Here is an 11,444-nt window from a genome sequence, read left to right on the forward strand (position 1 = left end):
CAAGCCTCTTACGAATATATAAAAAAGAGAATCAAATTGTCAACGGTACAACATAATCAACAATAACCAGTTGTTAGCTGGCCAACCACAGCTCTCTGCGTCCTCCCACCAACAGGACGGGTGCTACTCCTCATCAGAGACGTCTTTTTAAAGCCTTGATAATGAGTTTCATTGCTATCATGTGGACATGATCACTCCTAGTTTTTTATTTTTGACATTTTTCATGTCTAACTAGTTAGCCATGGTGTACTGTCAGTTAGGGGCGCAATAAGACGATTTTGCTTTTTGTTTGCTCGCTGTTTCCAATAAAGCAACTGTTAGTTTTTGTTGACAGTGTATTTGTATTATTGATATATGTTCTTTCCTGAGCTTCAGTTGTGTAAGTAGAATCAAGTTTCGTGAACTCAAGCCCAGACCAGCGATAGTAACCTTTTCTTTGCTCAGCTCTTGCATTCCAGGCTTGTAATGATAGAGAGGGTCACTGTTATTTTAGATGTTTCCAAAACTTAATTGCTATTTTTGACGTTTTATATTAGTGATATTGGGCCTAATTCTGCCCTGCATCATTGTTATGTTTCCTTCATGACATGTGAGAGAATCGTACATAACTCTGCTGCGGGTTTCCAATGGAGTGTTTTCCATTGATTGAATCTGTTTTGCAAGTGACCCCACCTCACTGCTCCATAAAGTGCATTGTTCAATTACATATTCTCATTTAGAATTTTAGTATTTCAATTTAATTAGCTTTCTAATGGCGTAGAACCCTGCTACTTCTCTCTCAGTTCATTCACTGCGCATATTAAGGTTGTCCAGTTAGCTTATTTTTAAACCTAAGTAATTTTAGTGTGTGCAGCTACTCCACTATATTTTTACAAGTTGAGAACTTTGTCTCAATCCTCGAATCTGACTCTCTGAAATCATCATTTTAGTATTTTGGTTTACTGCCTGGGCCCAGTCTAGGCAGATACTCTCTGCAGTCCAGGCTGGTGATATCCATGTTGTGTGGTACAGCAGCATATTCATCTGCGAAGAGTAGATTAACCTCCTAATTTGGAGACTAACACCAGGGCTGAGGATTTTTTTCTAGCTGAAATTAGTGGCCAATATTTGAAATGTAATAATTGAAGAGTGCATGGCCTCACGATGGCAACCGCTAAGGCCCTGCCCCTGTTAAATATCTGTATTTTCTTGCCAATTTAATGATGCACACATTGCCAGTATACATTGATTTATTATGTCATATGTTTCTCTCTCTCTCCTCTTGCTCTCTCTCTCTCTCTCTCTCTCTCTCTCTCTCTCTCCCTTTTCTCTCTCATCTCTCTCTCTCTCTCTCTCTCTCCTCTCTCTCTCTCTCTCTCTCTCTTGCTCTCCTCTTCCTCTTTCTCTCTCTTCTCTCCTTCTCTCTCTCTCTCCCTCCTCTCTCTTCTCTCCTCTTCTCTCCTTGCCTTCTCTCTCTGCGCTACTTCACTTTCTCCTCTCTCTCTCTTCTCTCTTTCTTCTTTCTCTCTCTCTTCTCTCTCTCCTCTCCTCTCTCTCTCTCTCTCTCTCCTCTCTCTCTCTCTCTCTCTCTTCTTCTTCTCTCCTTGTGTCTTTCCTACAGCCTTGAGACAGATGGAAAGGTGTAGTTGTGGACTAATCTTCTCTCTCCAGCCCTGTCAATAGTTCTCAATAACAGTGAAATAGCACCGGCTCCATCCAATGATTGATCACGCTCAGGGGCTAAGCCAAGACCTTATTGGTCATCAAGGCAATCTGCTCCCTGGTAATAGCCAATCAGATGCATCCTGTGGAATGCTGACAGATCCCCCATTGTTTTGATTGAATGCCACTTCAGCTGCCCTCGATCAATATGCCATCACACGCACACACAAACTGTACTGCAGTCACTGAGACACACGTGTGCACACATACATTGGCTGGCACACACACACATATGCAGGCATACACAAGCATGGATAGTGACATACCGACACACACACTGACACACACAGATTCCCCCCACATACAGACACACAGACCCACACACAGATCTTTATTTTGACTATTTCTACATTGTATAATAATAGTGAAAACATCAAAACTATYAAATAATACATATGGAATCATGTAGTAACCAAAAAAGTGTTAAACAAATCAACAAATATTTTAGATTTTAGATTCTTCGCAGAAGCCACACTTTGCCTTGATGACAGCTTTGCACACTCTTGGCATTCTCTCAAACAGTTTTTCCTTCACTCTGCGGTCCAGACCATCTCAATTGGGTTGAGGTCGGGTGATTGTGGAGGCCAGGTCATCTGATACAACACTCCTTCACTCTCCTTATTGGTCAAATAGCCCTTACACAGCCTTTGTCCTGTTGAAAAACAAATGATAGTCCCACTAAGTGCAAACCAGATGGGATGGTGTATCGCTGCAGTAGTAGCCATGCTGTTTAAGTGTGCCTTGAATTCTAYATAAATCATTGACAGTGTCACCAGCAAAGCACCCCCACACCATCACACCTCCACGCTTCACGGTTGGAACCACACATGGTGAGATCATCCGTTCACCTACTCTGAGACACGGTGGTTAGAACCAAAAAATCTCACATTTTGACTCATCAGACCAAAGGACAGATTTCCACCGGTCTAATGTGCATTGCTAGTGTTTATTGGCCCAAGCAAGTCTCTTCTTCTTCTTGGTTTCCTTTACTAGTGGTTTCTTTGCAGCAATTTGACCATGAAGGCCTGATTTACGCAGTCTCCTCTGAACAGTTGATGTTGAGATGTGTATGTTACTTGAACTCTCTGAAGCATTTATTTGGGCTACAATCTGAGGCTGGTAACTCTAATGCTCTGCAGCAGAGGTAACTCTGGGTCTTCCTTTCCTGTGGTGGTCCTCATGAGAACCAGTTTCATCATAGCGCTTGATGGTTTTTGCGACTGCACTTATTTTCCGCATTGACTGACCTTCATGTCTTAAAGTAATGATGGACTGTCCTTTCTCTTTGCTTATTTGAGTTGCTCTTGCCATAATATGGACTTGGCATTTTACCAAATAGGGTTATCTTCTGTATACCACCCTTACCTTGTCACAACACAACTGATTAGCTCAAACGCATTAAGAAGGAAAGAAATTCCACAAATGTACTTTTAACAAGGAACACCTGTTAATTGAAATGCATTTCAGGTGACTACCTCATGAAGCTGGTTGAGAGAATTCCCAGAATGTGCAAAGCTGTCATCAAGGCAATGGATGGCTACTTTGAAGAATCTAAAATCTAAAATATATTTTTATTTGTTTAGCACTTTTTTGGTWACTACATGATTCCATATGTGTTATTTCATAGTTTTGATGTCTTCACTATTATTCTACAATGTAGAAATAGTCAAAATAAAGAAAAACGCCTTAAACGAGACCAGAGACTCTGCAGCCCTGACAATGACTGGAAGTGTGTTGCACAGCTGAGGGGCCACACAACTGAAAGCCCTGTCACCCGTAGTGTTTAGTCTGGTGTAGGGCTGCTGAAGGGAAATGGACCTGGAGGAGTGAACGGTGCGTGTGGGGCAGGAGGGTAGGATGAAGTCAGACAGCTACTTGATGTGAGAGAACAATAAAAGAAAGGGAGAGCTAAGGGGGAGAGGGAGAAAGGAAGAGCTACAGGGGAGAGGGCAGAAGAGAGCTAAGGCGGAGAGGAGAAAGGGAAGCTAAGGGGAGAGGAGAAAGGAGAGCTAAGGGAGAGGAAAGGAGAGCTAAGGGAGAGGAGAAAGGGAGAGCTAAGGGGGAGAGGAGAAAGGAGAGCTAAAGGGGAGAGGAGAAAGGGAGCTAAAGGAGAGGGAGAAAGGAGAGCTAAGAGAGGAGAAAAGGAAGCTAAGGAAGGGAGAAAGGGGAAAGCAAGGAGAGGAGAAATGGAGAGCTAAGGGGAGAGGGAGAAAGGAGAGAGTAAAAAAGACAAGCGTGAAGGAAAGAAGGCAAGGAGGGAGGACGAGAGATGGAGAGGCATAACAATTCTCACCTCCCTGGTCAGATAGAAACAGTCAAGCTGCTGTGGTGCCTACAGGTCAAAGGTGACTCATCTCCAACTCACCAAGATCCAGACATACATCACACACATCTCCATCTCAGAGGTCAAACTGAGGGTCATGACAGCTGACGGTGAGCAGAATCAAGACGCTATACACCACACACCATACGCTTCATCTTCTTGTCTTTCTCACACACACATTAAAAACTGTCACTTAGAATGGTGGTTGTCACTCAGAGTGAGTGAGGTGGTTTTGCAGCAGGCAGAGCAGAGCCTGTGTGTTTCATGTGTGGTCTTGTGATCGTAACAAGCTCTTTAAGTAGAGAATAACCATTGCGCTACAGATGTGTGCACAGAGTGGAGAACGATTGTGTGGCATGTATGTGTGTCTGTGTGTTGTGTATATTTTGGTGTTGTAACGTATCCTCCCGTCCTTAGGTGGCGAGCAGGCAGCCAGCAGACCGTCTCCATGAGGCAGCAGTTAGAAGATGCCGGCTCTGCCAGCGCTGCTGCTGTCGATACACTTCTCCTCCTTCCTGCTAGTTACCATGGCACCACGCTCCGGAAGCCAGGCCGCCCTGCTCTCCTCCGTCCGGATGGGTGAGTGTCCATCTATCAATCATCCATCCATCCATCCCTCCCTCCTTCCATCCCTTGATCACCCTCAGGTATCTGTCTCCCCCTCCTCGCCCGGTGTCTCACCCCCCTCCACCAGGACACACCCACTCACTCACCTGGCCTTCACACCCCTCGTAAATACTCTGCTTGTCTCTTCTCTTTTTGTCTTACTGTCTAATGGTGAGTAACATCAATGTTTTCTCCCGTTRCATATCTCCGTCTCCCTCCCTCCCCATGTAGCTGCGATCCTGGATGACCAGTCAGTGTGTGGGCGTGGGGAGCGGCTGGCTCTGGCCCTGGCCAGGGAGAACATCAACAGTGTGATGGAGGGAGGGGCCAGAGCCCGTGTGGAGGTGGACATATTCGAACTGCAGAGGGACTCCCAGTATGAGACCACTGACACCAGTGAGTAACACCACTACAGACCACTAAGACCAGTACTGACTAGGCTGCAAATCCAAGATGGCGTAGCAGTCGGACGTGTGTTTGTCTTTGTCTTATCCCGTGTATATCGTTTTTTATTTTTTTTATTTTAAACTCAATTTCTATCTACGAACTAAATATATTTTCCTGCAAACTTTCCTGCAACCTTTCCTGCAACCCGCCTCACCCAATGTGGTACGGATCTGCTATTTTTATTCCTTATAACTGGAACCTCCATAACTGGAACCTAACTGGAACCTCCAGGAGCTAGCCAGCTAACTATCTACTAGCTATTAATTATTGTTAGCCACGGCTAGCGGTCTTCACCTTAAGCTCGGACACCAGCCAGCTTTAGCTCGGACAATACCTGCCAGTCTGCACAGCACGATGTCAACCCAGAGCATATCAGATTGCTTCTCTCTACCACATCACCGGATTCCTGCCGCAAGCTCTGGACCATTATACTGGATCATCGCAGCTAGCTAGCTGCAACCGAGTGGCTACTGTTAGCTGACGCCTCTGTCCCGAAGCAAGCACTAGTTAGCCTTGAGCTAGCCTCAAGCTAGGCCCATATACCAGCTAATTGTTGGGCTACAATGCCTCTTTGCCAATTGGCCTGGACCCTTTCTTGTCGTGTCAGACAATTACTGGTCTGCCGACGTAATTGTCCGATGTGGTTTCAACAGCCCCGGCCCGCTGGCTTTCTGAACGCTATTTCTCCCGCTCGCCTAGCGTAGTAGCAACTACCGAACGGCTCCCGGACTCACCTATTGCTGCAAAATGGACCCTATGATCCCTCTGCTACACAGCGGATGCCCGCTGGACTGTTTCAATAACATGGTACCTCATTCTGTTTATCTGTCGGCCCCAGCCTCAAACTCAGGTCCTGTATGTACCTAACTGACCCGCTCTGCCCATTCATCGCCATTTACACGTTGTTGTCTTAGCTCTCCCGATCAACACCTGCAATTGCTTTATGGCTCTCTCTAATGCCAATATGCCTTGTCTACTGGTGTCTCAGCTAGTGCTTATTGTTTTATTTCACTGTAGAGCCCCCAGTCCCGCGCAACATGCCTTAGATAGCTCTTTTGTCCCACCCCCACACATGCGGAGCCTCACCTGGCTTAACTGGTGCCGCCAGAGATGCAACCTCTCTCATCGTCACTCAACGCCTAGGTTTACCTCCACTGTACTCACATCATACTATAACCTTGTCTGTACATTATGCCCTGAATCTATTCTACCACCCCCAGAAATCTGCTCTTTTGATTCTCTGTTCCAAGCGCACTAGACAACCAGTTCTTATAGCCTTTAGCCGGACCCTTATCCTACTCCTCCTCTGTTCCTCTGGTGATGTAGAGGTTAACCCAGGCCCTGTAGCCCCCAGTACTACACCTATTCCCCAGGCGCTCTCATTTGTTGACTTCTGTAACCAGAAAAGCCTTGGTTTCATGCATGTTAACATCAGAAGCCTCCTCCCTAAGTTTGTATTATTCACTGCTTTAGCACACTCCGCCAACCCTGATGTCCTAGCCATGTCTGAATCCTGGCCACCAAAAATTCTGAAATGTCCATCTCCAACTACAACATTTCCCGTCAAGATAGAAATGCCAAAGGGGGCAGAGTTGCAATCTACTGCAGAAATAGTCTGCAGAGTTCTGTCATACTATCCAGGTCTGTACCAAAACAGTTTGAGCTTCTACTTTTAAAAATCCACCTTTCCAGATATAAGTCTTGCCGCTTGTTATAGACCCCCCTCAGCCCCCAGCTGTGCCCTGGACACCATTTGTGAATTGATTGCCCCTCATTTATTTCAGAGTTCGTAGTGTTAGGTGACCTGACTAAAGGATGCCTGGTTGTTCTTTAAAAGTGCTTTCCTCACCATCTTAAATAAGCATGCCCCATTTAAAAAATGTAGAACTAAGAACAGATATAGCCCTTGGTTCACTCCAGATTTGACTGCCCTTGACCAGTACAAAAACATCCTGTGGCGTACTGCATTAGCATCGAATAGCCCCCGCGATATGCAACTTTTCAGGGAAGTTAGGAACCAATATACACAGTCAGTTAGGAAAGCAAAGGCTAGCTTTTTCAAACAGAAATTTGCATCCTGTAGCACAAATTCCCAAAAGTTTTGGGACACTATAAAATCCATGGAGAATAAGAGCACCTCCTCCCAGCTGTCAACTGCACTGAGGCTAGGAAACACTGTCACCACCGATACATCTACGATAATTACATCTACGATATTACAGTACTGTGCAGCCGTCTTCATCGACCAGGCCAAGGCTTTAACTCTGTCAATCACCGCATTCTTAATTGGCAGACTCAATAGCCTTGGTTTCTCAAATGACTGCCTCGCCTGGTTCACCAACTACTTCTCAGATAGAGTTCAGTGTGTCAAATCGGAGGGCCTGTTGTCCAGACCTCTGGCAGTCTCTATGGGGGTGCCACAGGGTTCAATTCTCGGGCAGACTCTTTTCTCTCTATACATCAATGATGTTGCTCTTGCTGCTGGTGATTCTCTGATCCACCTCTATGCAGACGACACCATTCTGTATACCTCTGGCCCTTCTTTGGACACTGTGTTAACTAACCTCCAACGGAGCTTCAATGCCATACAACTCTCCTTCCGTGGCCTCCAACTGCTCTTAAACGCTAGTAAAACTAAATGCATGCTCTTCAACCGATCGCTGCCCGCACCCGCCCGACTAGAATCACTACTCTGGATGGTTCTGACTTAGAATATGTGGACAACTACAAATACCTAAGTGTCTGGTTAGACTGTAAACTATCCTTCCAGACTCACATTAAGCATCTCCAATCCAAAATGAAATCTAGAATCGGCTTCCTATTTTGCAACAAAGTCTCCTTCACTCATGCTGCTAAACATACCCTCGTAAAACTGACTATCCTACCGATCCTTGACTTCGGCGATGTCATTTACACAATAGCCTCCAACACTCTACTCAGCAAATTGGATGTAGTCTATCACAGTGCCATCCGTTTTGTCACCAAAGTCCCATGTACTACCCACCACTGCGACTTGTATGCTCTCGTTGGCTGGCCCTCGTTTCGTATTCGTGGCCAAGCCCACTGGCTCCAGGTCATCTATAAGTCTTTGCTAGGGAAAGCTCCACCTTATCTCAGCTCACTGGTCACCATAGCAACACCCACCCGTAGCACGCTCTCCAGCAGGTATATTTCACTGGTCTTCCCCAAAGCCAACACCTGCTTTGGCCACCTTTCCTTCCAGTTCTTTGCTGCCAATGACTGGAACGAATTGCAAAAATCACTGAAGTTGGAGACTTATATCTCCCTCACTAACATTAAGCATCAGCTGTCAGAGCAGCTTACCGATCACTGCACCTGTACACAGTCCATCTCTAAATAGCCCACCAAACTATCTCATCCCAATATTGTTCTTTATTTTTGCTCTTTTGCACCCCAGCACCCCAATCTCTACTTGCACATCATCATCTGCATATCTATCAGTCCAGTGTTAATGATAKATTGTAATTATTTCACCACTATGGCCTATTTATTGCCTTACCTCCCTAATCTTACTACATTTGCACACACTGTATATATTTTTTTCTATTGTGTTATTGACTGTACGTTTGTTTATCCCATGTGTAACTCTGTGTTGTTGTTTGTGTCACACTGCTTTGCTTTATCTTGGCCCGGTCACAGTTGTAAATGAGAACTTGTTCTCAACTGGCATACCTGGTTAAATAAAGGTGAAATAAAAAAAAATTAAATTAAGACCTGTACAGACCAGTAATACCAGTAAGACCAGTACTGACTAGCAAGACTAGTAATACCAGGAGAGACCAGTACAGACCAGTAATACCAGTAAAGACCAACACAGACCAGTAATACCAGTACAGACCAGTACTGACCAGTAATAATACCAGGACAGACCAGTACAGACATGCACTGACCAGTAATACCAGAAGAGACCAATACTGACCAGTAATATCAGTACAGACCAGTACAAACCAGTACTGACCAGTAATACCAGTAGAGACCAATACTGAACAGTAATACCAGTAAAACCAGTAGAAACCAATACAGACCATTACTGACCAGTAATACCAGTAGAGCCCAGTACTGACCAGTAATAATACCAGTACAGACCAGTACAGACCAGTACAGACAAGTACTGCTCAGTAATACCAGTACAGACCAGTACTGACCAGTAATATCAGTACAGACCAGAACAGACCCGTTATACCAGTACAGACCAGTACTGACCAGTTTTACCAGTACAGACCAGTAATACCAGTACAGACCAATACTTCTCAGTACAGACCAGTACTGACCATTACTGACCCATAATATCAGTACAGACCAGTACAGACCAGTACTGACCCATAATATCAGTACACACCAGTACAGACCAGTAATATCAGTACAGACCAGTACTGACCAGTAATATCAGTACAGACACTACAGATCAGTACTGACCAGTAATATCAGTACAGACCAGTACAGATCAGTACTGACTTGTAATACCAGTACAGACCAGTACTGACTTGTAATACCAGTACATACCAGTAATACCAGTACAGCGCATTACTGACCAGTAATACCAGTACAGACCCGTACAGACCAGTAATACCAGTACAGACCAGTAATACCAGTACAGACCATTACTGACCAGTAATACCAGTACAGACCCGTACAGACCAGTAATACCAGTACAGACCATTACTGACCAGTAATACCAGTACAGATCCGTACAGACCAGTACAGACCAGTACTGAACAGTAATACCAGTACAGATCAGTACTGACCAGTACAGACCAGTACAGACCAGTACTACAGACTTTATGTACAAAATAGATTGAGGATTTCATTCAGTAGTTTATGTGTATTAGCTCACAGACCAATGACTTCTATCAGGATACAGACACTTGCTGTTCCCGTTGCAAGAAGTCACCACCCTGCCGCTGGCCACAGCGAGCTGGAGGGAGAAGTGACTGTGTGTGGACGTGTGTGAATGTACAGTACAGTATGTGTGTGTGTGTGTGTGTGTGTGTGTGCTTGTGTGTGGCTTTATTCATGTGTGTATGTATGTGTGTGTGTGTGTGTGTGTGTGTGTGTGTGTGTGTGTGTGTCCTTGACCAGTGGGCAGGACACTCTGACAGGCGTATCTTACAGCTGTAGCTGTATGAGGCACACACACACACACACACACACACACACACACACACACACACACACACACACACACACACACACACACACACACACACACACACACAGAGGTTATGGAGGACGGAGAGATGTAGGGGAATGAAATGGAGCCCAGGGTGAATCTCAGTAGTCTGAAGCAGCTTCCTCTCCTCATCTCATTTCCTTCAGCAGAACTGACGTGAAGATGCACCATATACAGTGCCTTGCAAAAGTATTCATCCCGCTTGGCGTTTTTTCCTATTTTGTTGCATTACAACCTGTAATTTAAATAGATTTTCATTTGGATTTCATGTAATGGACATACACAAAATAGTCCAAATTTGTGAAATTAAATGAAAAAATGTACTTGTTTCAAAAATTATAAAAGATAAAAAAATTGATAAGTGGTGCGTGCATATGTATTCACCCCCTTTGCTATGAAGCCTCTAAATAAGATCTGGTCCAACAAATTACCTACAGAAGTCACATAATTAGTTAAATAAAGTCCACCTGTGTGCAATCTAAGTGTCACATGATCTTTCGCATGATCTCAGTATAAATACACCTGTTCTGAAAGGCCCCAGAATCTACAACACCACTAAGCAAGGGACACCACCAAGCAAGCGGCACCATGAAGACCAAGGAGCTCTCCAAACAAGTCAGGGACAAAGTTGTGGAGAAGTACAGATCAGGATTGGATTCTAAAAAAATATCAGAAACTTTGAACATCCCACAGAGCACCATTAAATCCATTATCAAACATTTTTAAGAATATGGCACCACAACAAACCTGCCAAGAGAGGGCCGCCCACCAAAACTCACGGACCAGGCAAGGAGGGAATTAATCAGAGAGGCAACAAAGAGACCAAAGATAACCCTGAAGGAGCTGCAATGCTCCACAGCGGAGATTGGAGTATCTGTCCATAGGCCACTTTAAGCCATACACTCCACAGAGCTGGGCTTTACGGAAGAGTGTCCAGAAAAAATGCCATTGCTTAAAGAAAAAAATAAYCAAACACGTTTGGTGTTCACCAAAAGGCATGTGGGAGACTCCCCAAACATATGGAAGAAGGTGCCCTGGTCAGATGAGACTAAAATGTAGCTTTTTGGCCATCAAGGAAAACGCTATGTCTGGCGCAAACCCAACATCTCCCATCTCCCATCACCCCGAGAACAACATCCCCACAGTGATGCATGGTGGTGGCAGCATCATGCTGTG

At 44.9% G+C, this 11,444-nt stretch overlaps 1 protein-coding gene across 1 annotated transcript in view; it reads left to right on the forward strand.

Moving 5' to 3' along the window:
• The first annotated feature begins 4,440 nt into the window (after window positions 1-4,440).
• LOC112071103 (glutamate receptor ionotropic, kainate 5) overlaps window positions 4,441-11,444 on the forward strand; it is a 22,949-nt gene continuing 15,945 nt past the window's right edge. The window contains exons 1-2 of the mRNA XM_070439258.1: window positions 4,441-4,603; window positions 4,862-5,026. Coding sequence (XP_070295359.1) covers window positions 4,492-4,603; window positions 4,862-5,026 — 277 coding nt within the window. The 5' untranslated portion in view covers window positions 4,441-4,491. The remainder of the gene's footprint in view (window positions 4,604-4,861; window positions 5,027-11,444) is intronic.

Source organism: Salvelinus sp. IW2-2015, unplaced genomic scaffold (genome assembly GCF_002910315.2).
Source record: "Salvelinus sp. IW2-2015 unplaced genomic scaffold, ASM291031v2 Un_scaffold1523, whole genome shotgun sequence".
In the NCBI taxonomy this organism is placed as follows: Eukaryota; Metazoa; Chordata; class Actinopteri; order Salmoniformes; family Salmonidae; genus Salvelinus; species Salvelinus sp. IW2-2015.